At 37.4% G+C, this 27,942-nt stretch overlaps 1 protein-coding gene across 2 annotated transcripts in view; it reads left to right on the forward strand.

Annotated features, from left to right (window-relative positions):
• Nucleotides 1-27,942, forward strand: part of LOC306846542 (adhesion G protein-coupled receptor L2-like) — a 135,189-nt gene that overhangs the window by 68,611 nt on the left and 38,636 nt on the right. For both annotated transcript variants that reach the window (XM_079379988.1, XM_079379989.1), the window contains exons 6-15: nucleotides 1,191-1,475; nucleotides 2,058-2,161; nucleotides 3,278-3,463; nucleotides 12,145-12,328; nucleotides 17,092-17,214; nucleotides 17,631-17,836; nucleotides 19,157-19,333; nucleotides 23,830-24,039; nucleotides 24,181-24,401; nucleotides 25,460-25,526. In XM_079379988.1, the coding sequence (XP_079236114.1) occupies nucleotides 1,191-1,475; nucleotides 2,058-2,161; nucleotides 3,278-3,463; nucleotides 12,145-12,328; nucleotides 17,092-17,214; nucleotides 17,631-17,836; nucleotides 19,157-19,333; nucleotides 23,830-24,039; nucleotides 24,181-24,401; nucleotides 25,460-25,526 (1,763 nt within the window). The remainder of the gene's footprint in view (nucleotides 1-1,190; nucleotides 1,476-2,057; nucleotides 2,162-3,277; nucleotides 3,464-12,144; nucleotides 12,329-17,091; nucleotides 17,215-17,630; nucleotides 17,837-19,156; nucleotides 19,334-23,829; nucleotides 24,040-24,180; nucleotides 24,402-25,459; nucleotides 25,527-27,942) is intronic.

Consider the following 27,942-nt stretch of genomic DNA (forward strand, 5'->3'; position numbering starts at 1 on the left):
GTTCATATCCGCGCTTGCACTCCTTTGGGTTTTTACAGATTAAATACAATGCAAGACAGTTTTTTTTTTTTTAAATCTATCATTCATCTTTCTTGCCGTTTATCCTGTATGGGGTTGTGGGAGTGCTGGGAACTAGCCTGTGTCCCGCGCTGAAGGCAGAGAAACAGTCTGGGAAAATCCATCTCTCACACACACACACACACACACACACACACACACACACACGTACGTCTACGGGTAATTTATCATCTCCATTTCACCTGCATATGTTTGGGTTGTGAAGGAGACCGAAGCCTACACATGGAGAACATTAGGGGTGAAATGATTCGCTCGGCTCACAATATTATGCATTTTGACAATATTTTGGAATAAATAAATAAGTAAATAATTAAACTTAATAATAAATTAAAGCATTTTTATTTCCCAAAACATGTAGCCTAACATGAAGCAGCAATGTTTATATACTTATTATCTATTAATATTTCAAGTTAGCGTTTTATATTTTCAGTTTTAATTTTAATTTCACTTTGTTTAAATATTTCTAATTGGATGAAAGTTTTTGTATTTAATATTTATATATTTTTTCAGCTCATTTCACTTAATGAAACCATTTTTATGTTTTAATTTGAATTTAAATATATCTAGTTTTTAGTCATCTTTTTTTTATTAATTTTGATTTCAGTTTAAATTTTAGTTTAGTTTTAGTACATCAAATGTAACTAAACAAAAATGAGAAATTTTGCTTTGGCAACAATTTTATTTATTTATGTTTAATTTATTATTTTATTTTAATAATTTCATGGTCACACTTTATTTTAAGGTCCAATTCTTACTTTTGACTAACCATTAACTTCGACTTTTGCCTCAATGAACTCAATATTGGTCGCTTGTTAATAGTTAGTAAGGTAGTTGTTAAGTTTAGGTATTGGGTTGGGATCTAGAATATGGTCCTGCAGAATAAGGCATTGATATGTGCTTTATTAGTACTAATAAACAGCCAATATGAGAGTGGGAATACACTTTTTATGGTTTTAGTTTTAATTGACTATAATAACCCTGGCCGTCTCAAATTTGTCTCTTCTGACCACCTGTGAGGGTTTACATCGCAAACTATGTCTGTGTTGATAAAATGCAAAATGAACTGTCTGTCTTCTCTGCCTGTTTAAATGATCTCTCTCCTGTTCCCACAGTACCGACTGTCTCTGATGACCTTACATCAACGGTGCAGCCTAGAAGATCCACACCTCCCATCAGGACCACCGCTATCAGCATCACCCAGAGACCTGCACTCAACATCACAGTCACGCCCGACCCGGCAGCTGTGGACCGCCCCGACCCGCCGCCCGACCCCAGCGCCGTCAGCCCGCCCCCCTCCAGCAGACGCTTCTGCGACGGGACAGAGAGGAGAGGAATCTCCTGGCCGCAGACGCACCGAGGAGCGACGGTGGAGCGGCCTTGTCCTAGAGGAACTCGAGGTGCGTCCGCACTGGAAACAGGCTTTTGAATTATTTCTGCTATTAGCGTCAGGAATCTGGCTGTCATTAGTGCAGAAGTGACACGTGTGTCCGGCATGTGGCGTTTCTTATTTGAATGGCATCCATATGGAGGCGTCAAAATGATCTGCAAGATTTGCATTCCGCAGCCGAGTTAATATGTAAATGTTATGCAGTGCTGTTTGTAATAGAAAATGTTTTGATAGCATAAATATTTTATTACAAACTCCAACAGATATAGTCTTAATTAAACACTTTCAAAAAAAATTAGGGCCAGTTTTACTAAACAGGGCCAATTAGTGTTAAGCCCAGCTCACACTGTGCGATTTTGCCCACGATTTGGCCGTCTGAGACACATTTTGAAAATCCTAAAAGATTCCTGTCATACAGTCTGACATTAAAGGTGCTATTTTAACGTCAAAAGACGGTTTGCGCTGGCACAAGCTGTTAGTAAATCTGTCCCTTAATCTTAGAATGAATACGTTTATGATGTAAATGAGGACCTTCACACCTGTGCTGTCCTTAAAGTCAGTGTTGAACAGGTTTCCTTCTGTCGTTCTCCAGGAATCGCTCTGTTCCTCTGCACGTCTGCCGACGGGATCTGGAGCCCCAAAGGTCCTGATCTCAGTAACTGCACGTCTCACTGGGTGACACAGTTGGCACAGAAGGTGAGTCACAAATAGTCGCTATAATGCAAGTAGGTTTTAATTTCCATAGCACTTTTCACATTGTTGCAAAGCAGCTTTGCTGAAAATCATCATGTTAATGTTCATAGTTCATGCCCTAGAGTTGCATTTACCGTGAACACACACCCGGAGCAGTGGGCAGCCATTTATGCTGCGGTGCCCGGGGAGCAGTTGGGGGTTCGGTGCCTTGCTCAAAGGCACCTCAGTCGTGGTATTGAGGGTGGAGAAGAGCAACTTCCCATAAATAGCTGTTTTCTATGTGAATATCTCAAATGTAATTGATTTCTGTGATCAAAGCTGAATTTTCAGCATCATTACTCCAGTCTTCAGTGTCACATGATCTTCAGAAATCATTCTAATATACTGATTTACTGCTGAAAAACATTTATGATTATTATCAACGTCGGTAAACCGTATGGTTTTGAAGGAAGTCTGTTATGGTCACCGTAATTGCAATTTTAGTATTTGATTAAAAAACAAAAACAGTAATATTGTGAAATATCATTACAATTTAAAATAGCTTTTTTTTCTATTTGAATATATTGTAAAATGTAATTTATTCTCATAAATCTTTCTCATATGCTGATTTGCTCCTCAATTATTGGTACTCAGTAATTAATAATGGTTCTTATAATGATCAATTTAGTATTCATACTGTAAGTATGAAGGTAAAGCATAAAGCAGGATGCAACATATATCCAACTTTTAATTTGTCACATAATTCTGATATGAAGTGATACAGTTTAAATTTCTAAAATCACACACACACATACACACACACACGCACACACACACAAACTTTTTTCCACATGGTATTACCCATTTACAAAAAAAAATGAAGAAAAGTGTGTAATACAAAGAAGAACTAACACTTGATTGATGATTATCGGGCAAGCATCAGATGATATATTTTGGTGTATTAATACTCAAAATGAAAATGTACATTTACAAGGCAGTAAACGGGTTTTTGATACAATAGTGAACAAAAAAAAAGTCACTGACAAATTGTACATGGAAAAATATTCTCTGAGCTGATACAGGGGTCTGTTGGTATGAACTCAGATGGATGTTTAGGATTGATTTAGGCTCTTCTTCCAGATCCGGAGTGGTGAGAACGCTGCGAATCTGGCGAACGAGCTGGCGCGTCACACTCAGGGTCCCGTGTATGCGGGCGACGTCAGCTCCTCTGTGCGGCTCATGGAGCAGCTGGTGGATATACTGGACGCTCAGCTGCAGGAGCTCAAACCCAACGATAAAGACACGGCCGGACGGAGCTTCAACAAGGTACAGTACACTGCATGCCCGGCGACAGCGACTGTGATCTATGGATGTTGTTTTGTTGGATTTGATAAAGTCTGAGTCTTCAAGTCCTAAAAACGTCAACAGTTCTGGTTTGACAATCTCTTCAGGAGATGTTTTTATCATGGCAACTTCAGTGAGCAGCAAAAGTTCATTTATGCTTTAAAACTAAAAGTTGATTAATGAGAGAATACCAGTCCCTGTTGTTATGTGTCATTTCTTACTTTGAAACAAGCCTTTACAGCATTGCCACCAAGGCTTATATGTAATTTAATTTAGTTTTATTTTATTAATTCTGTGCATAGTAGAATATAGGTTTGTATATTGATTGATGTTAAGTATTTATAGAATATAGATTTTTCAACATACCAAAGCCTTCAATCAAATATCAGGCTCTCTACACATTACACATTTCGCCAAGATCAAATAATCTGAATTATGTACGATCCACATTTCTTGTATAGTTCTGTACTATTACTGGATGTCAGAAAACCTGTTACTTTATGTATAAAAGATCAACCTTTGAGCAAAACATTTTTCCTCATGTGGAGATTGTGGAGAGGTGACAGTGAAATTCAGCATCATTGCATCATTCAGGCCTACAAAAACAGCTTGGCCCAAAGCTCCACAAAAATAACAGGAATATATATATATGTGTGTGTGTGTGTGTGTGTATGGAATATGTGGTAACACTTTATTTTAGGGTCTCTTAACTAGTTGCTTATTAGCATGCATATTACTAGAGTATTAGCCATTAATTAGTAGTAATTAAGCACATATTAATGCCTTATTCTACATTCCTAATCCTACCCAATACCTAAACTTAACAACTACCTGACTAACTATTAATAAACAGCAAATCAGGAATTTGTTGAGGGAAAAGTCATAGTTAATAATGAATATGTCCCCTATTCTAAAGTGTTACTGAATATGTAGAGAAATGTGTAGTTTCAAATATAGTAAAGTGTGTAGTATTAAAAATAAAGTTTAACATTTCTTAAATGTTACTTTCCTTATTGTGATCTTATAATATTACGACTTTAATCACATAATTATAATTTAACTTTATTGCTATTGTGGTATTCTTGTCATTTTGACTTTATTTTTTAAAATATTACTGCTTTAATCTGGTATAAATTAATTCTAGTAAAAGGCCTATTATGAAAATGAAATTATTCCAATATCACTATAAATATTAAACTTTGTTCTAAAAATCTTCTTCCTTCTTCTTCTTCTTCTTCTTCTGGAAGCTGCCGTTGAGTTTAATGGATTTTCTGGATTCATATGAAAGCATGCTCTAACGTTTCCATCTCCATATTTCCCTCCTCAGCCAGTGCCTTATAGAAGAGAGATGCACTTCAAAGACATGTTTAATTGAAGTGGGGTTAATGGACATGCTCTACAGTGTCCTTTTATACTCTATATAACCTCAGCTTTGAATATATACAGATATTTCTTCAGCTATAGGCACTTTTTGCCCTGTGGACTTTCAGAAATGAAGAACTTTTCATGAACACTTTTTTCAAGCTCAGTAATAGGTTCTGTAAGTTGTCTATTAACAATGACAACAGAACGATATATGGAAACATATTTCTCTCTGTAAAGGTCAGTTTATAATCTGTATTCTATGTATTCTAAATACAAACAGTAAGTAATATTTTGACACCTTTTGCGTGCAGCTTTACAGATATTACATTAAAAAAAAAATCTTCTGAACACATGGTGGTATTTACTTCGATTTTTCCTACATTGCCATATTATATTTTGTCTTAAAGGGGTCATATGACGTTGCTAAAAAGAATATTATTTTGTGTATTCGGTGTAATGCAATGTGTTTATGCAGTTAAGATTAAAAAAACACATTATTTTTCCCCATAATGTACATTATTGTTGCTCCGCCTTTCTGAAATGCGTCGATTTTTACAAAGTTCGTCGTTCTGAGAAGCGAGGTGTGCTCTGATTGGCCAGCTATCCAGTGCGTTGTGATTGGCCGAATACCTCAAGCGTGAGACGGAAATGTTACGCCCCTTACTGTATTGTGATGCTGTGTCCCGGCGCAATGACACAAAAACAATAAAACCCATTATAAACTAGGCATTTGTTGCATCCAGTGGGGACATAATTACTGATTATAATGATTTATACTGTGTTTTTATGTGTTGCGTTACATCGCGCCACGTAAACATTACAATGTCTGCATTTGTGATCGGAGAAATGAGCCAGCATTGTAGGCTACTCTTCCATGTTCAGGAAATAGTCCTCCGTAACATGCGCTGCACACACTCTAATATTTGGGTCGAACTGTTCTGGAACAGTGTTGTAAACTCAACTTAACAACTGATTTCTAGTTGTGTCCTCTTTTGGAAACCCAAACAAAGCACTTTCTCTTTCACAACGAAACACAGCGTCTCCAGAGCATGGCGCCCGCGGCAGCAACACTACAGCCAGAATAATAGCACCGCCTTCTTTCATTGCATCTACGTTTGGGCGGTGTTTTGCAAATCTCCCCACACAGTGACGTAGACATGTGAGGGTGTGTTTGAATGAGCCGTTTTAGGGGGGCGTGGTTGAGTTTTAACTTTTATAAAGAATATCTCTTTGGTTTTGAGACTTGAGTCTCAAAATTGCATCATATGACCCCTTTAAGCATACAATTCAAAATTTAAATTTTACATGAAAAACAAAAACAGATTTAATGTGCCATACAACAAAGAAAAAATCAAATCAATCACTGGAACATAAAAGTGCCTGTAGTTGAAGCGACTCACATACATGATATGACTGACACATAGGCTCTTATTTGTTCTCTTTCTCTTTTCTTCTCTCTCTCTCCCTCTCTGTGTGTGTTGTTCCTAATCCGTCTTTGTGTTTGAAACAAAAAAAAAGCGTCAAAAAAGAGAGAGGACTTGCAGGGCCTATATGAAGGTATATATGGACACAATCCCAGAATTCCCTTCACCTGCTCTGCTGCATGCAGCTTGTTTGTCTGGCTTGAATTCCATCTGTTTGTTGTCCTGCTGAGTCTGTCTTTCTGCTGATACGCGACTCTCTTTTAGGGCAGTTCTGCCTCGGTGTCTTTCTGTTCTGTTTTTTGTCGCTTTCACCATCCTCCTCTTTTCTGTTCTCCTCCTCCTTACAGCTTGTCTGTCTTAAAGCAGTAGTTCACCCAAAAATGAAAGTTTGCTGAAAATGTTCTCACCCTCAGGCCGTCCAAGATGTAGATGAGTTTATTTCGTCATCAGATTTGGAGAAATGTAGCACTCCATCACTTGCTCAGCAATGGATGCTCTGCAGTGAATGGGTGCCGTCAGAATGAGAGTCCAAACTGCTGATAAAAACATCACAATAATCCACACCACTCCAGTTCATCAGTTAACATCTGGAGAAGACAAAAGCTGCGTGTTTGTAAGAAACAAATCCATCAAGACGTTTTTAAATTAAAACCATTGCTTCTGGCAAAAGTGAAAAAGTCTTCTGGTCTGAAGCAGGAGAGAAATCTGCACAAAAACAAGATAGAAGCCAAAACAGCTCTAAACAAGTATGTGTGTGGATTTTGATGTGAGAGATAACAGGAGATGGACCGTTTCAATGGAGGAGGCGTTATTATGGACTTGTATTTTAGCCAGAAGCAATGGTTTGAAGTTCAAATAACTTGGTGGATTTGTTTCTTACAAACACACAGCTTTTGTCTTCTCCAGATGTTAACTGATGGACTGGAGTTATTATGATGTTTTTATCAGCTGTTTGGACTCTCATTCTGACGGCACCCATTCACTGCACTGGTGAGCAAGTGATGCAATTTTTACAATTATATAAATCTGATGAAGAAACAAACTCATCTACGTCTTGGATGATGAGCACATTTTCAGCAAATTGAGATTTTTGTGTGAACTATTTCTTTAACTGTACACTCTGCTTTCCTGTTGATTTTTTAGTAATAATGGGATTTCTGGCTGGTTTCTGCTCATCTTTCTGTCTGCTGTCGTTCTTTGTCTGAGTAACTGACATCCTGCAGTCGTGACCGCTGGGGTCTGTCTGCTGATCGTGTGATCAAAGTGTATTTGCGCTCTCTTCCTCGCCTGCTTCAGTCTGAGCAGTTCACGCTGCGGATTCGTCCTCTTGCATTTCTTTAATCTTTTATGCATATCTCTGCTGTTGTATTTTTTTTTTATTACATATTCCAGTCAGTTGTTGAAAGCTGCACCTGTGAAAGAATAATGTCACTTTATTGCTTTGTATTGTGCTGATGTATTTCCTTTTGAAACAGGAAGTTGGAGTGGGACATACTGAAACGACCAATAGGCTTTAGTTTTTGTCACAGTCGTGGACTATGATTTTCTGATATAAGATCATTTTATTGAACACAAAAAATGGATACGTCCCTGAGTGCAAGATGAGTCAGCAGCATCTTCAGTCTTTAACTTTATAGTTACAAACTGAGCTTTGCACCATCTGTCACTCAAGACTGTGTTTTGGTCTGGTCCATGTGATGCGTTTTCATTTAGGGTTTGGGTTTGGGATCTGACAAGGCTATCAAAGAACATTCGCTGTCAGTTATTTCACCCAGGACAGTTTTCCAGGACACAATGGAAAAAAAACCCATTTCGCACAGAAAGTAAATTTCATAAATAGTTACAAAGACACAGGAACAATTGAATTAAACTGGAAATTGGGGATTTTGTGGGTCTTAAAAGGCCTCAATTCACACTTCCACAATTAAAGGCCTTACAAAGTTCAAAAATCTGAGCAAAAAGGCTTAAAATCTTAAAATCATTGCTTTAAATGTTGCATGCATTGCAAAAAAGAAAAAAAAAGAGGGTATTCCTCCGTGTTTTTGTTTTCTAATATACATATCTAAACACCTTTAATGCAAATGTAACACCTGAAATGCATATGTAAATTCTTGAAAAACTGAATACAATTAAGTGAACAAATATCTGTCAATTGGGTGAAAACTTCTCTTTGATTTAAGCTTTTTTCCTGAGCCCACTGGCAGGTGTTTGTTCTCGTTTTAAACCCATATAAAAAATGTGATAAGTTAAGAATCTTTAGACATTCGAACTGGAAAACAAGAAAAAATGACTAAGAATGAACATCACTTGTACTTTAAACTTTGAAGTGTCGCTTATACAAAACAATTTACATTTTGAGAACATGAATATATCGTGTTCTCATCAGTTTATTCCTTAAACTTTCGTTAATTGGTATAAAAAAGGTCTTTAAAAGTCTTAAATTTACCTCAATAGAACCTGCAGAAACCCTTTGAAGTGAATTTTTGAAGTGGAAAGACTAAAATTTTATTTTCTTGTAAAATGTACTCCAGTAATCTTTGTTTTATGGAGAAATAATCATTTTTACAGTGCATATGCATCAGTCTTCATAAATGCATGAATCTGGTGAGATTGAGTGTCGCCTGGATAAAATGAGAAAAATCCATCTCTGTTTTCTGTACACACATTTAAAATTGAAAGTCCTTCACAAACTGAACTGAGTGTTGACTTGGTTGATGGTAATGGCTGATGTCGGCAGTGCATTTGGCCGTAAGCCTTCAGCCGATCTGAAAGAAACCTTACAGCCCACAAGGCCACTCGCACTTCAGACGGCCCACACGCCACTCAATCAATGCATGTCCATAATAAGTTGACAAGCAGCGAGAACAGGGCTGTGAACACTACTTGTGGCTCAGCAGATGCTTTTGACTTACTGTAGTGTAATTGCAGGGGAATCTCACTGGAGTAATCATGGGTTAAGTGTCCTGCCATCGCTACGTGTTATTCACGAGCTCTGTGGTAATGAGATCCTCTCACAATCTCTACAGTTAACAGGTCACCCCTCTGGGACTCAAGTGCAGGAGCCTTTGCAAGTCCTTTAGAAGTTCAGAGTGGAGTTAAAATTTTAATTAATTCCCTTATTTTTATATTATAAATTATTTAATTTTTCAATTTTGTTTTGTAGGTTTTATCATCCGTTACGTTTAGAAACATAACATTTTAAATATTTAAATATAAACCTAAATAATTAATTCTTTAATATCTTTTAAGTTGAATTTATTTCTGAGACGAGTATAAAACATACATTAAAAAAAAAAAAGTCTTTGCAATGCTAAGCAAACAAAAACTTGAGAAAAGTGGAAAAATGGGCCACATTTATGATGTACGGGCAGAATTAATTTCTGTATAAATTATCAAAATAATTGTTGCATGAATTAATGCTAAAAAAAAAAATGTCACAGCATATATAAGAATGGCTTTAAACAAATGATCTACACAGAAATCTGTTTTATTCATGAAATTTGTTCTGAGGCTTTTAAATAATGAACAAAAGAGTTTTTGACAAAGCTTAGTTATTTTAATATCCTGCATCTGACTTAATGCACAAATTTCTAAGGCCTCTATAATATCAAAATAATCAAATCTTTGATGATAAACCTGACACACAATCTGCTCATGCCTTGGGTCATCTGATTGATATTTTAGACTTTTTTTAGATTTTATTTTTTTGGAGTAAAAGATCTTTTAGTATAATTTCACACATGTCCAGCTCATGCTTTACGTGTCTTTTTGCTGTGTCTTTTATAAAGTAAATGTAAGAATAACTCTTATATTGATAATATTTCAAGATGAACACCTGCTGGATTGAAGCAGCTCAGCTTTACTTGATTATCCAGATATCATTTTTTGTCCCAAATTTGATCACCAGGCTTTTGAGGAACGTTTATTTGTTCGTGTCTCAATCATCCTTTCATTGCATTATATGTTTTAAACTAAGTATTTAAATATCATCTAACTAGGACATTATTGAAGAAATACAGGGACAACTGATATTTATATCATTATGTAAGTATCTGCTATACTGTTATTAAGATCTCATTCATTTACATGTCAAGCATCAGAATTTCATCACTTTTTCATCATATAAATATCAGCATCTGCACTAAATTGCATATATTTGCTCAATTTGAGCCTCTGAACAACACGGAGCTGTTTTCACTGTGTCCAGTGAAACTCTACTGTTTGTCAGTATCTTAACCAGGCCTTAACCTTTACAACTAGAACAAGGTAATGTCAGTTTAAATTTAACAAACGCAAACCTTTATTGCATCTTGCTATTTTGATTTCTGATTATACACCATCTTATAATTAGTGTCCTGCTCGGCAAACTTAGTCATGTAACAGAAGTTATGGCTGACTTTATTTATGTATTGCCACTTATTTCAGATTTTTAAAATATGAACTATTATAGGGCGGGACTTGACGTTATTCATACAGTAAATGTATAAATGCAAGGGTGGGGTTGGGGGAGCTTGGTGGACCTGAAGAGCAGGAAACGCTCCTCTTATCTCTGATTGTGTTTTTGGTTTTACATGACAGATATTTAGACATTAGTCAGGGTCAAATGATCAAAATGAGGCTGTGAGGGATAAACTTAGTCTTTACAATGGCACACACTGTGTATAAAAGCCCTACATGTGCTTTCCAAAACTCACAGCCAGCTCACAACTCTTTTATTTTTGAAAGCATTTATAGTTAGTACATTTCATTATGTAAGGCATAATTGATGACGGCCCATTTAACTATTTAGACCCTTAGAAATCAGTGTTTTTAGACCATTAAAAACGATTGCTGCAACGATTTATTTGAAATAATTTTTCTTTGAAGCTAGAAGCTGCCACTATGTTTAAAAAATAATCATTTCAAAACAACAGCATAAAAACAAATGAAAGTAAAACATTCTCAAGCTTACTGAAGGCAAGTAAACAGTCTAATTATTAATTACAAGCAAAAGGATAAATGTATTAATGAAAAATACCAATGAATTGTATTACTACAGAATTAGCCTGCTGCAGACATTTATTGAAGTAAAAAATTTAAAAATAAAACACTGCACAGTCTACATGAAATATAAATGATTCTTATTAAAGTTACTAAACTGATTTAGTCAAAAGCAATGAGGGATTTTCTCCTTTTGTTGTTTGATTAATATTTATGACGCAGTCAGCGGCAGCAGGTTTACGCTGCTGTCACTTTAAGACCCGACGCACAGATAAAATATTTGGACACATCTGTATTTCTTTATAACAGTTCAGGTTCGCTTAAGAAAAAACTGACTGCATTTATATGAATAGTCTCCGAGACGGGCATTTTGACAAATTTTCATGTAAGTGTGTAGCAATAACATGCAAAAGGAAACGTAATTCGGCATTTGTACGCTGGCTGACAGGCGCTTTCGCTGTGTGAGCACAGAAACCCATCAGCTTTCAAAAACTGGACTCAATACTTGAGTGATAATGCATTTCCGTCAACTGTCCCTGGACTCGGTTGGACTCGGAAAGGCTCGAGTCCAAATCAAGTTAGAGTAAAAATGCATCTGAGTCCATGACAAGTCCGAGTCCTCGAAAAATTGGACTCGAGTCCAAGTACCCCGACTCTAATAAGAACCACAAAATGTGTTTACAGTCCCAATGATCTCTAATGAAAGGTGGCAGAAACACTCAGGAATTACACTAGTTGTACAGTGCTTCATTTCCCATTCTAGTTGTCTCGTGTCACAAGTCTCATTCGGTTCTCTTCTCTCCAGTGTGTTCCATGTGCTGGATCCTTTTTTCCCAGGGAAAGCAAAGGAAAAATATCAACCGCCTGTCATTTCTCTTGTTTCCATGGTTACAGGCCATTGTGGACACGGTTGACAACCTCCTGAGGCCAGAAGCCCTTAAATCCTGGGAGGACATGAATTCCACAGAGCAAACACATGCCGCCACTATGTTACTCGATACCCTGGAGGAAGGAGCCTTTGTCCTTGCAGACAACCTGATCGAGCCCGCTGTCGTCCGAGTGCCTGCCGAGAACATCAGTAAGTGCTTTCATCTTAGCCGGCAATTTCTGATGGAAATGATGAAGTTTCGATTCGAGCCACGTGTCTGACTGGCCGCTTATGATTGATGAAGTTTTGGAGGAGTAATGTTTGTGTATGAAAACCAAAGCAGAGAGAAACGGAACTGGCAAGAATGATTAGAAGAAGTAGAAAAGTCAGTTCACACAAACTCAAACCGATGCCAGAATAATGGACTAGTTCAGCCAAAAATTTACATTTACTCATCCTCGGTCCATCCAAGATGTAGATGAGTTTGTTTCTTCATGGATGCTCAGCAATGGATGCTCTGGAGTGAATGGGTGCCGTCAGAATGAGAGTCCAAACAGCTGATAAAAACATCACAATAATCCACACCACTCCAGTCCATCAGTTAACATCTGGAGAAGATAAAAACTGAAACAAATCCATCTTTAAGACAGTTTTAACTTTAAACCATTGCTTCTGGTTAAAATATGAGTCCATTATCCATAATAACGCTTCCTCCAGTGAAAAAGTGGTCTGGTCTGAATCAGGAGAGAAATCTGCACAGATCAAGCACAGTTTACAAACCAAAATAGCACTAAACAAATATGTGGCTGGATTTTGATGTGAGAGACAACGATGGACTTTTTCACTGGAGGAAGCGTTATTATGGATTATGGACTCGTATTTTAGCCAGAAGCAACAGTTTGAAATGCCTTAATGATGGGTTTGTTTCTTTTTCTGAAGATGTTAGCTGATGGACTGGTTGGGTTGTTTTTATCAGCTGTTTGGACTCTCATTCTGACGGCACCCATTCACTGCAGAGCATCCATTGCTGAGACACCGATGGAATGTGATATAAACGTTTGTGGTATGAATGCCATGCTTTATCCAGTTGAGTTTAGCTTTTTTATCTTACATATGCTGCAGTGTGCTGGAAGAGTTAAGTATTTGAAATATTCAGCTGCAGAGCCTCAGCGGTAACGAAATAGTACAGAGAGCAGATAAATTATTAATTAATCAGGCAACTATAATATAAGACAGTATGCAAATCCAACACACTGAAGCAGCAGAAGAACTTCAGCAGGTCTTGCAGTAGCAGATTCGCTCCAGTTACTGTTTTATGTACCTTCTTCAGCGCTGAGCTTTTGAGTATAATTATGTATGAATTTAAATGCCACAGGATAATTTTTTTTTTACTGACTTTCTGTGCCCATCTACAGCTGGAGAGCTCTGCAACAGTATGCTATTCAATCAATAGATGTTCTTGGCTCATAAAAAGGCATTTTGTCCCTTATAAAGCTCTCGATTTTGTACATGCTTAGATGAAGGTTATTGTGGGTTTACTGAATATATTGTTCATCAGACGTGTTATCATAACTAAGCAAGGTCTCAATGAATGTGTGTTTGTGGGCAGTTTGACTTCCCTGTGGGTTATAACAGTGCTTTAAATGAGAGTAACCAACACTGCTTTTGCTGCCACACACGTCCATCTCTACAGATATCAGCTTTCCTGGTGAGTCCGTGGAAAGAGAAGAAAAGACAACGCGATCCTACACAACACTAACGTCGTGCTGCTTAATTTAGAGAACCTTTCCCGGCAGATTCGATCTGGGCTCGAGAAATCATTGTGCTGATTGCTATTTACAGCCACAGATATGAGAATCTCCCAGGAATCTGAGCCGTTGACGGCTGTGTAAGAGTTTACAGCGAACGAGTCCAATCTCCGTTTGCATTGGATTTCAGGCTGAATGTAGCAGTCTGCCCTTCTTGAGTTTGCTATAGGGTTTAGCCTTCTTCAGTTCACAAGCTATATAAATCGACGTATTATCAGTTTCTACAAAAACACTGTATACTGTGTGTAATCTGGATTACGTATTGAGATTCCAAGAATTATGCACTTGTAATTAGATTATATCACATTTTAAGGTACTCACTATATGGTCAGGGTTAGGATTCGTGTTTGGCTTAGGGTTAATTGCATGTAATTATGCATAATTTATTGTTATTACAATAGTAAGTACTTGTAATGTGTAACAAGGACACCTTAAAATAAAGTTTAAAAAATGTTTATATACTCAGAATACAGTTATTTCCTTAATTATTAAATAGTATTCAGACGTCACACTTTATTTTAAGGTCCAATTCTTACTATTAACTACAACTTTTGCCTCAATAAACTCCTAATTTGCTGCTTAAGGGATCTAGAAAATACATTTTTTCTATCTTTACTTTTAATAGGAGACTCTATCTTAAATTGAGTGAAATACCGGTTTACAATCAAGTCTAGCAGATAGTGTGGATTTAGGATGTGCATTTTGGTTTTAAAAAGTTTTAACTGTAATGTACTATTTCTAACTCCTAATTAACCTGTGAGATACCAAAAAAAATAGCATTGTAACCTATTGCAAAATGATAAATGTTTCTTGAGTACTAGAGTACTCGTGTCCATCTTGTCTGTGGATAGAGTGAAATATTTTGGGTGTCGGCAAATGGATTGGATTTGTATATCTGGAGGAGACTGTTGTGAGCAAGTGCTTTTAGGAATCAGGAGTGGAATCCATAGCGTAATCAAAAATGTTATGATTTAGATACAGCTGTTGTCTCGGGTGCATGTAAATAGGTGGATATTGTTCAGTTCTGCAATTTTTTATGAATGCATTCATTACTGTGAAAGGGCTGAAGCCAAATAGACTTAGCTCCGGTCTCAGCATGTGGCGACTTTAACCATTCAAATGGTGAGAGGATCGAGCCCAGGCCCCTGCCAGTGGAATTTATTAGTAATGTGATCTCATTCATATAAGTCAGCTTTGTGCGCTCATCTGTCATTTCACCGTACAGGCCTCTGGGTTACTGCAGGCTTTTTCCTTTTAACCTTGGCTCAGTGCTTTTTGACTCCCTTTATTTTCTTCTCAATCTTTTTTTGTAGCTATTTTTTTGTTGTTGTTCTCAGCCGTATTGTTTAGAGTGAATAGTTTCTGCGTAGTATAGCTCGAATTTTTGGTGATTTTAAAATATAAAAAGGTTATTTTGATTATCTTTGACTCTTTCCAAACTCATATATGAAAAATAGTATATGGATCAAAACCTGCAAAGGGTTAATTAAATGTAACAAATCATGTAAAAATTTATCATTGTTTTATTTCATCAAACTTTGATCATTGCCTTAATCTTTTAAACAACTGAAAATATTTTGGTAACACTTTAGAGTAAGGTTAATTAGTTAATGTTAATTAATGCATTAACTAACATTAACTAACAATGAACGATACATTTGTTACAGTATATATCAATCTTTGTTAATGTGATTTAATAAAGCTGTTTATTGTTAATACATGTTAATGCATGACTATTAATTAACAACAGATATAATTTTGGATTTTAATAATGTGTTAGTGAATTTTGAAATTAATATTAGCTGTGATTAATAAATGCTTTGCGATAGTTTTTAATTGTTAGTTCATGTTATCTTATGCTAACAAATGGAACCTTATTGTAAAGTGTTTCCAAGATTTTATTAAAATCACCTGTCAATTTTAGAGAACAAATTAATGCTAATATGCATTATATATTATGTATGTTATCGTCTCTGACTGACAGCTTGTTGAAGTCACTCAGGCTGCAATTTTGTCCTGTTTTTTTGGAAAGTGATGCAGTCAAAACATCCAGTAGTGTGGGTTTTGTACTGTATTGTGCATGCTATTTTTGACAGACATTGATGTTATGATTTTCAAATGATGTAGATTTGAAAACCGATGGATTGTAAGGTAATAATGATTTATTTCTTACTTAGTGAAGCAGTTGATGCCCATGAGTGTGTTATGTTGTTTTTAGTTCTAATATTTTGTTCTTATATAACGTGTAAGGCTGCTTGATTTGCAGCTAAAAAATATTTTAATTATAAAATGGGTAGTTGTGTAGTTCATTCTACTTATTTTATGGCTAAAATTACGTTACTCAGAGCCTGACATGTTTGGCATGTCAAAAATGTTGGATTTAGTTGTCGCAAATCCTTATTATTTATTTATTTATAAACCAGGAAAAGAGTGGCCTTAAGGCACAAACTAGTTTTTTTTCTCTTTTAACAAAAATCATCTATTTAAACCCATGAAAATGTAGATGCTGTTGTAAATAATAGTGACAATCACTTTTTAAATGTTGCTCCATTATTACCCCTTAGCTGATCTTGACCCAAATACATTGAAAGCAAATAGTGATGCAGTCTGTCAAGCTTTAGCTCTCAGATTTCTTGCTTTCGCATCAAAAGGGAAATGAATGTCAGAAATCACAACACTCAATGCGGCGTCTGTAGGAAAGGAAGTCTCATCTTTCAGTTAAAAACGCAAATTTTAGTATAAGGTAATGAAGAAGCTTTTCTCTTTTTTAATGGCACAAGTTCATTTTCTTGAGAAAAGTGTTCATTGTTAAAGAGAACAGATTTTCTGCTTACATTTGACTACACCTTTTTATTCTCTGCCTCTCATTTGGAAATTATATGAAAATCAAATGCAGCTTTGCAGAGTTTGTTGGCCTGAGGTGCATTAGAAAACTTTGAAACCATCTTCTCAATTCACTCTCTTTTATGTGCAATGTCTCGTTTTAATTAAATTACCTCGCATTGGCTTAATGAAACAAGTCCTTCGTTTCCATCTGGCAGAAGAACGCGAGAACCTGAATGTGAGAAGCAATTTATGCAACTGCCATTGTCTCGTGTTTTGTTTAAAAAGACACCAAATGGCACATAGGAATCCATATCTTTCTGCTTTTCTTTCTTCATTCAGTGTTGGACGTGTACGTGTTGAGCACCGATGGCCAAATTCAGGACTTCAGGTTTCCACAGAGCAGCAAAAGAGGAGCCACGATTCAACTCTCAGCAAACATGGTCAAACTAAACAGTAAAAACGGTAATTAAAAGCAAGCTTGTAGTCATTTCAAATGCTTTAATGCAAGGACTTCAGATGCTTAGTTAATCAAGTCAATGATTTTCCTGATCTGTAGGACATAAACACTCTGCTCAAGTACTTAGTCAGTGCATTGCAAGCTTTACATACGTTACATGCTTTCTTGCATTTCTGTAGCTGGAACAGATGTCAGTACTCAAGGACACATGATGTTATTCTGGTTGCTAGTAAAAACATGCTTGTAAGATCTAAAGTGTTCTCTTCAATCTGCTGCTCCACTTTGACACCTGTTAACCTGAAAGAGAAAATTCAAAATAAGAATAATATATAGATATTTTATGACCATTTAAAAGATTTATCAGTTTATTTTTCTATCGAAATCCAGCTAATGGTCTTCTCCTATCATTTATTTACTCAAGGTGTTGCCAAGTTGGTTTTTGTCCTTTATAAGCACTTGGGGCATTTCCTTAGTACGGAGAACACCACAGTGAGGCTGATGGGAGAGGGCGGAGTCAGAAACCACACCCTGACTGTCAACTCCCACATCCTCTCCGCCTCCATCAACAAAGAATCCAGCCGCGTGTTTGTGTCCGAGCCACTCGTCTTCACTCTGGCGCATTTGGATGTAAGAATTTAAAAGCTTAGACATTTTCTCCTTTGCAATTTTATTTTTGGGTATTTTTTTCTTTTTGAATACAGTGCTGTGAAAAAGGGTTTGTCCCCGTCCTGATTTCTTCTGTTTTTGTGTATGCCTCATACTAAATTGTTTCAGAAATAAAAACAAAATTAAACATAAAACATAATGGAAAGGCAATCTGAGTAAGCACAAAATACAGTTTTAAAAAGTTATCTTTTAAAAAAAACAACTGGACCGGTTTGAAAATGTATATGCTTCATTAATAATGGGGTTAAGCTGGACTAGACCAGGCCTGATCTTTTTCAATGGCATGAAGTTGTTTAAAAGTAGTGTTCATTTTGTCAGCTCTTTTATTCAGTCTTAGTCTTAAGGTCCTTGCACACTGAGTCTGAAATTTTCATATGCGTTTTTTTCTTATTCGTCATCCTTTCCTATCAAAATGCTTGCTACGGATGCGAAAAAAGCTGAAAATCTAACCCGATCCGAATTTTTTTTATGACGGACGAAAGTTTCAGAGACAGTGTGTAAACATGATTGACACAACGTGAGGTTGTGTTTATTTCTTAACGAGCTAAACATTTTGACACAAATTTCGGACTCTTTAGTCCTGGGTCAAATGTCCTTTTTAGTTTTTATTATATTTAGTTAACCTGTCATAAAGTAAGACATTGGGCTGAAAATGAGAAACTTTGGTAGAGGGATTTAAACTGTTGACATCTGGCAACCCCAAGCATGAAAACTTGTGGAGGTATATATTTTTATCCTCCTTTATTTTTATTATTATTTTACTTTATTCTTTTCACGTGGGTGATAGGTGTAAGACAACTTTTTATGCTTCAATAAAAAAAGTGTTTAATCAGATTGCCTTTGTTTCATGCTGTATTTTATTTGAAGATCTAAAACTATTTAATATCATACTATTTGTATCATGTTGGTGGTAAATACATTTTCGCAGCACTGTATTTATATGAAACGGGTGCTGAAAAAGGGCCAGAGTAAGGCCAATCTGTTTGCTTCAAAATTCTTAAAGTTTCAATAGAATTACTGGTACCTGGAATGTATCTTGTTGCAACATAAAACATGGGGCGTGTTATTTTGAATAATTACGTAATCAGTGCCTTCTGATTCTAGGATTGAGTTAAAATTAGAGCCATGCTTAAACAAAATCAAAGAACATTATTGTCAATCAGCCTGGTTTATTAATAGAGATTGGAAAACAATGTGTGGGTATAAAAGATTTAAACCTCTAAACCTTGCATATGTCAGCTGTCACAATCAAATAAAATGACATGTTTCTCTGTTTATCAGACTGAGAACTACTTCAATCCAAACTGCTCATTTTGGAACTATTCTGAGCGGAGCATGACAGGATACTGGTCAACACAAGGCTGCAAACTCCTCACCACAAACAAGACTCACACCACTTGCGCCTGCAGTCACCTGACTAACTTTGCAATCCTGATGGCTCATCGAGATGCACATGCGGTGAGTATCAACTGGTCCCAGTCCACCCCTGTGGTGGGACATCCGGTAGAGGAAATCAGCATAATGCTTCAGTTAGTAACTATAGGTCAACAGCTACTCTTTAAAGCCAATTTTCTGCTTTCTGCTTTTCAAATAACCATGGTATTGAGTATTGAGTCTCTTGAGTTTCCAAAATGTCATTTTCTTCTGCTGATACATTCATTGGACATAATTTGTGTTCATCACAGCAACAGCAGCTTATCTCTACAAGAGAACAAATGAATATATTGCAGCACTTTCTTAATATAATTCTTAATCTACAGTACTTTGATGAATGAATCTCTTGTCACTTGTAGGTTTCTGAGAACAATGCAATTATGTCAATATGGCATATCAATAGTAGTTGTCTGATAGCACCAAACATTATACGATATGATAGCATAACTGCCATTTAAGCTGTAATGAATGTGGAAATCATGGGTTTTGTTGTGCAACTGTTTACATGGTCTTGGTCCACAAACTTACCAAATTGCTGCAACTGTGGATAGATATATAACCATTATGACAGCAGAATCTGCCTGCATATTACATAGATATTGTGTTTTGTCCTGTTGAATCACGAATATTACAAAAAAGATTCCCTTTTCTACTAAAGTTTTTTTTTCTTTATACGATATTATTATGATGCACAATTTGCTGTGCTCCTGAAAACACATCTTTATTGGAAGTACTTACAAGATTGTAAATGTTGTGTTGTTAGTAAGGTAGAGAAATGGAAATCATTGATTTCACAAATGGAAATCGAGCCAAGTAAATATCACATTATTTTCAACAAACCAATGATTGAACCAGTGCCTGCAGTGCTGGAGGAACCTTGGATGCTTGTCTGATGTAAACCTAAACAACAGGCAAGTACAACAAATAAAGGAGGATATAATCACTAGCCTCAAGCCTATCAACGGTACTTCTCTCCTAGGAGAGAAAAGGCAACAGCCCAAATTGGAGGCACCAGAGTTTCAGCTGCCTGTCTCTCTGGCCAATTACCTTGTTCGAAGTTGCCCTTTCACAGGTCAGCAAGCTTGGGGTATTTGATTAGCTCACATATGAGAAGTGGCTTGGATTACCAAGATATGTCAGCAGAATAGGACTGTATGGTAAGAGGGTTCTTTCACTCCCAATTACGAGACTTATGAAGGAATACAAATGTGCTAAAGCTAGATTAGACATGATACTCAAACAGTCCCAAGATATCATTGTGAGAGCGGCCGCTCCATCCCTAGTAATGGACGGAAATGCAATCCACCTTCAGCGGATTATATGAATTTATGGTGTATTTCCGTGTCAATCCATGTTAATTTTTACCGCGAACAATGCGTTGTCAATTTTTTTCTGTCCGTACAGCACAGCAAAAATAGACTCTGAGCGGAAACGATCGCTGCATGACTGCTGCAGACGCACAGCTCCTGGAGTGCACTGCCGGGCCACAACTGTGTACCGTGTGAATGTTCTGATCCGTTAACATGGGCGCGGAAAAAATACACATCCCTTATGCACCACAGACGGAGTATGTGTGAACCTGGCGTTACGTCTGTATGCCCGGTCTGTTCTGTTCTCGTGCTCCATTTAGGCGCACTGCATTCTGATTGAATCGGATAGCATATTGTGGGAGGTCGGGGGTGCTGGAAGAATCGTGCTATAAAGTGATTTAGAAATCGTGCATGCTCAAATTGTGATTTTATGACGATTTCGAATAATCGCAGAGCCCTACCACAAATGAGGTCTTTCCTTGTCCTATAAACCTTGGACTTGAGCACAAAGAACAACAACCAGTGCTGTGCCTCAGAATGCCCAGTCAACCCATCCATTTCTGATATCTTTGCTTAAGTAAGGAAACGCAGAGTCCTTGTTTCCTAAGGCTGGCCCACTGGTTGCCACCAGGGTCTGGAAAATGGACATTGACCTAGGCCAGAAACTTAGAAACCTATTTCATGGAAATCGCCAGCACCAACCTGAGACCAAATCTTGCTCTATGGTCCAGATTACAGCAATATGTCTTCATAGTCCAAGTTCTTTGAGTGGACTCTGTGGATGAGGCACACGAGCGGAAGAGGCTGTGATATGCCAACCTTGCAGGAGCAAAACAATCATTCACTATAGCCCTGTTTCCACCACAGGAACTTTCCCCATGAACTAGGGACTTTGGGCCGGTACTCGGTGTGTTTCCACCGCAGGAACCAGGATCTAAATAAAGGTCCGGGTAATAATTTTCCCCTCAGAAACTACCTGCTCGCGAGGTAGTACTTTTTCAAAGGTCCGGAACTTTCAGGGGCGGGACTTGGGCGCTGAGCATGCTGATTGGTTGAGTTCACGCAGCATTGTATTTCAACCACCATATTCGCATAATTTATTAAAATATTCATGTTATTGTGTCATGCAATGTAGTTTGCATGCAATGTAATTGCAGTAGCCGAGTCGAGCTGACTGACGTTATCAAGTACGCTGCTCTTTGCAGAATTACCGTCTGTTCACACTCCTGAGCCAAACTTACGAAGTCTGAACTACCGAGGATGCAAGTCCGAAATTTGCGTAGCTATTTGGTATTGAGAAATGTGCGCAGACCTACGTCACCAGACTATTTGTCTGATCCGCTCTGTACTTTAGATCGCGATGGAAACGCAGACAGCAACAGGTCTGGGGGAAAAAAGTTCCTGGGACAAATTGTTCCAGGTAATTTTGGTGGAAAAGCGGCTTAAGGCTGAAAAAGGAAGGACGCCTCCTGAACCAACAATTGAGACCATAAGAGACCAGGGCTGCATTTCTCAAAAGTATTGGGAGATCATTTGATCGTACAGACCATTGGTGGCAATGGATCTACAATTTACTTAGGCTTACAATGCTTTTGGGAAACTGCCCTGATCAGCCCACTGCTTGTTAAACTAGGTGTTGCTGCTCACAGTGTTAATCTTTGCATCACGGCAGTCATGCACTCAGAGAAACAGTTAAACATCAAGACGCATTGATCAACTAGATATCAAGAACAACTGGCCGTAGGACATACATCAGGGTCTAAAGAGCCCGTGGTGTGCGAACCTCAAGAGAGGGTATATTTGTGTTGGACGATATGCTAAATTTTCATATCGTCCTGTCATCAGCCTGTGAGATCGCTGATACACGATATTATTGTGCTCATTTATTATTTCCTCAGCTATTCAAAAAGCAGCTGCAGAAAACGAGCAAAGAACATATACATTACCAAAGAACATCATCACTAGCTCAGTCTAGTGTGAGATTATGCACTTTAAAAACACTCCTGTGAATCAGTGAATTTACACTGTATGATGAATAAATCTACTTGCATCGCACGTACATCTTTATTGTTTATGATGAGAGAATTTGCAAGTCAGAATTCAGTCAGCATGCGCTGGACAACAAAACTCCTCTGTTTCAGTGATGTCTCATATGAATGCCTTTGATTGGCCATTGCATTCATAAACTCAACGGAATCGTGTGTGATTGGTTATAATGCGCAACACTTTAAAAACACAGGAAAATAAATAAAATGGAACAAATACGCCCTAATATTAATTAGATAGTATTATGAGCCTAATAATAATAATAATCGTCTTGCTATTGTCAAAGGCATCAGCTACAGGCGATATCTCTGACTATCGTTGATGCACAATACTATCATCTATCGGCACAACCCTAGGGTGTATTATGATAAACTGGTAAAAACCCAAGGATGCTGAGGCACACAACTGATGATGTGTCTCAATATAATCCTTAAAGCTTCTGCCCAGCATCAGGACATCATTAAATGAAAGCAATGCTGATCCACAGGGATATTGCTTTCATGCATACAGCCTTTCAGTAAATGTATCATTTTGTTGTTGTTATTCTTGTTCAGAGGATGTGTGAACAAAGCTTGTCAGTGTTAAAACATCTTTAGCTTCTGTATTGGTGCCATGTGTAAACAAAGACATAAGATAGATTATTCAAACTCTAGGAAGTTAAGACATCATGATTTAAGACGTCTGCTGTCAAAAACTTGGACTATACTAGACATGAGCTTCCATTGTAGTCAATAATTGTCTCTACTGGAAGTGATCACTGCGGTGCATTGACATTACAGATTTAACAGCATTTTGTTGTTAATATGTAAATAAAATAAAAGCCTATAAAAGATAGCTGCTGTATGTGTGACTAGCACATTTAAGATGCGTTTTTGCATTGTTTATGGTCTCTACACATTCACAAATCAAACAGGAGTTGGTGCCAATAGCCTCGTGTTTAGTGCGCCTGACATATAACGCCACTGTGCTCACGGCGACCCGAGTTCATATTCCCGTCTCGAGGTCCTTTGCCGATCCCACCCCCTCTCTCCACCCAAAGCTTTCCTGTCTGCTCTCTACTACTGTCCTATCTAATAAATATAACTTAAAAAAATAAATAAAAAAGGATTAAATTCTAACATGTTCGGGTTAAGTAACTGTTAATGCTAATGTTTATTTTTCAAGGGTGCGGGAAGCGTTCACGAGCTCCTGTTGACAGTCATCACACGAATGGGCATCGCCGTTTCACTTGTCTGCCTTGCCATTAGTATCTTCACCTTCTGCTTCTTCCGCGGCCTCCAGAGTGATCGCAACACCATCCACAAGAACCTCTGCATCAACCTCTTCCTTGCAGAGCTTCTGTTTCTTGTGGGCATCAACATGACCGAACCTCCGGTGGGTACATTTTTGCACTCTGGGGTGTCAGGTATTGGTGTGAAGAGGGCTTATTTCAACCCTATGAGCTGCCTATATATTTAGGCATCAAACCACAGGCAGGTTTGTTTGATTCTTCCTGTCTTATTTCCTCCTGCTCAGATTGTGTGCTCTGTGATTGCTGGAGTTCTGCATTTCTTCTTTCTTGCCACATTTGCTTGGATTTGTTTGGAGGCCGTTCAGTTGTTCCTCATGCTTGTGGAGGTCTTTGAGAGCGAATTCTCCAGACGAAAATACTATTACGCATCTGGCTACCTGTTCCCCTGTGTGGTGGTTGGCATTTCGGCAGCCATCGACTATAAGAGCTACGGGACGAGGAAAGCGTGAGTAAAGTTGTTTATTGATATCGGCTTGCAGTTTAAATGCAGATACAGACCTGCCTCTCTCCATTAATGATGTTAATATTAAACAATGTTGACAATAGAAAACCAGCTTTAATAAGTATTAAAGTGTTAATTCTAATTAATGTTTCTGGGTTAACACTTTAGTTTAAGGGCCAATTCTCACTGTTAATTACTTGCTTATTATCTAGCATATTGGCTGTTTATTAGTACTTATAAATCACATATTAATGTATCATTCAGCATGACAATATGCCTTATACCTAAACTTAACAACTACCTTACTAACTATTAATGAGCAGCAAATCAGGAGTTTATTGAGGCAAAAGTCATCATTAATAGTTAGTTAATAGTGAGAATTGGACCTTAAAATAAAGTGTAACCTTTTTTCTGAATATTTGCTTGGTTACTTGATACTGTTAGGTTCCCGATAAGCTTCACTGTTTAATTTATTTGTATCTTTGCTTTATTGAAAACTTGAGTTTTGTACTTGTTTTGCTATTGTAGCAAAATTGTATTAAATTCATCAATAAATTTTGGTATACTGTCACTGTAAAATAAAATAACTTGCATTGTGACACAGTATTTTGGTCATACCATCCAAGATGACCTCTGATCTCTCCAGATAATGAAATCTCTGAATAAAGTTCCAGAATATTACGGTGGTCATCACAGTCAAACATCACAAGTTTTGGGGCAGCCTGAGTGTCTTCTTTCCATTAGACAAAACAATAATTTATGGCAGGGTTTCCCAACACTGCTTCTGGAGGCACACCAACAGTGCATATTTCGACCTCTTACTAATCAAACACACCTGATTCAACTCATCAGTTCGTTAGTAAGACCTGAAATTGATGGGTTAGAAAAGGGAGACATGCAAAATGTGAAGTGCCTCTGGAAACATGGTTGGGAAACACTGATTTAGGGAATTCATTCCCTCCAATGAAAGTGGTTGTCACTCTCAAACCTTTGCAGTGTGTTCATAGCTTTAAGTAATTGCTTCTATGCTGATTCTTTCGTTCTTTTTTTCCTCTTTCCAGCTGTTGGTTGAGGGTTGATAATCATTTCATTTGGAGTTTCATTGGCCCTGTAACGTTTATCATTATGGTAAGTTTTTCACATTTCCCACGAACATCTTTATTTAAATGTATGGAATTTTAATGCAATTGCCATATTTTCATGGTGTTGTGGTTCATTGGGATGTGTTGAATTGTGTCTGTAGTTTCTTCAGTAGAGTTCCAACTGAATGTATGTTTTGTTTGCATGTCTTGGTAATGTATGTTGCATTCAAATATCTCAGTATTATATGCTTTCTTCCCATTGGTTGATGATTAATGCTGTTTTATTTTGGTTGATCCCTTATGATTACTGTGCTCCCATTGGTGAGACTTCATTCATCAAGTGAAAATTGAGGCTACTGTGCTCTTGGAAACTGTCAATGCAGCAGATGTGTGACCTTCACCAGATCTGTACCTAGACCCAATCCCGTCTCTGAGCTCTGCAGGCATTTTCTTTGACATTATGGCTTGGTTTTTGCTCTAATATACTTATTTACAGCTGTTAGACCTTATATAGACAGGTGTAGGCTTTTCAAAATCATATCCAATCAATTGAATTTGCCACACGTGGACCGGAATCAAAGGGTAAAAACAACATGAACCAGAGAAAGGGGATTCACCTGAGCTAAACATCAAGTAAACTTCATATCAATGTCATATTTTAGATTTTGCCTTTTAATTAATTTGTAAAATTACCACACGTCTGCTTTTTGCTTTGTCATTATTGGGTAAAATACAGTAATAATTATTTAAAAATAATCACAAATTAAAGCATTTTAAATGAGCTTTTTAAAGCTGCGACATAACACAATGTGGGAAAATGAAGGGAGTGCTCTCCACTGTCACAAGTAGGGACTGCAGGAACTTACAGTACAGCTGTGGATAGATGAAGTTGTAACTATACTGCGAATGGCATAATTTTGCTTGGTGAGAATGTCTTTCACAATGAAAGGTCGAAAAAAAAAAATCCACACTATTTTCTAAAATGAAATGCCCTGAAATTCCGAGAGACTGAAGTGTGCAGTCAGTGCTGTTTAATTTATACATGCACTTACTTTAAATGTGCATACAACGTTACACCTAATACATCCATGTTCCTCCTGTCTCCGAGAGATCTCGTTCTGTAACCATGAATTTAACACAAATGGGTGCATTGCCTATCTAGGTCACATTTTACCCCAGAAGCAAAGCTAAAACCCTTTGTGTACGACCGTTTCTTTATCCATTTATTTAAATATGACATTACTTTCTCCCTTAAATTCTCATTATCATAATTCTTGGCACTTTATCGCAAAATATCTTGCATGACATTTTCGTTACAATTAAGCAGATCCTCCCCTGGACCTTTCAACAGGAAATACTAAGATATACTTCAACAGGCTCAGTCAGCTAGCAAGGAAACATGTCTCTGAACACAAACTGGTTTATATTAAACTTGTGCTTGTGGGTCTATTTTGGGGAATGGAAGGGTGAGCTGGGGGAGGACGGGAGGCACAGAGGTGCTTCGTGCCTGGCCGTCTCATCAGATCTGTGTCATCACTCCCAGCTGTGTTATAAATGCATTCCTGGCCTCTCCACCCATCCCAGAGCAAAGCGGCTCCTGGTGGCTCAACAGCAACACTCAACAGCACCATAATCAATGATCTAACAGACCCGACCTCTCTCTCTCTCCCTCCCATGTCTTTTCCTTGTGTCAGTTGACCTGTTTCTGCTTTCTAATCTCCTATTTCCAGTTTTTAATACCATTTTGTTGTGCTTCAGGCAAGAATTATACCTTAAATCATAAAGCGAGGTCTGCTATTTCTTTTCAGACATACAATTTCAGTCAAAAAGACAAAAAAAAAAAAAAAACGGTTGAAAAAGCCAATATTAAAGGAGGGACATTTTTCACTATATACAGAAAATGTTATTAGATTTCTTATCAAATAAATAATTAATAATGTACAGTGTCAAGAAAAGGTTTTTGCCCCCTTCCTGTTTTTTTTTGTTTGTTTGTTTTGCATATTTGTCACAATTAAAAGATTCCGATCATCAAACTAATTTTAATATTACACAAAGATAACCTGAGTAAATACAAAGTGCAGTTTTGAAATAATGATTTAATTTATTAAGGGAAACAATATGTCCAAACTTGCCTGGCCTTACGTGAAAAAGTAATTGCCCCCTAAATCTAATAACTGGTTGTGCCAGCCTTTGCAGCAACAACTGCAATCAAGTGTTTGTGATAACTGCCAATGAGTCTTTCACATCACTGTGGAGGAAATTTGTCCCACTCTTCTTTGCAGAGTTGTTTTTATTCAGCCACACTGGAGAGTTTTCGAGCATGAAAGCACTGTTTAAGGTCATGCCACAGCATCTCAATCAGATTTAAGTCTGGACTTGGCCGCTCCAAAACCTTAATTTTGTATTTCTTGAGCCATTCAGAGGTGGCCTTGCTGGTGTGTTTGGGATCATTGTCCTGCTGC

Source organism: Barbus barbus (genome assembly GCF_936440315.1).
Source record: "Barbus barbus genome assembly, chromosome: 26".
NCBI classification, from domain to species: Eukaryota; Metazoa; Chordata; class Actinopteri; order Cypriniformes; family Cyprinidae; genus Barbus; species Barbus barbus.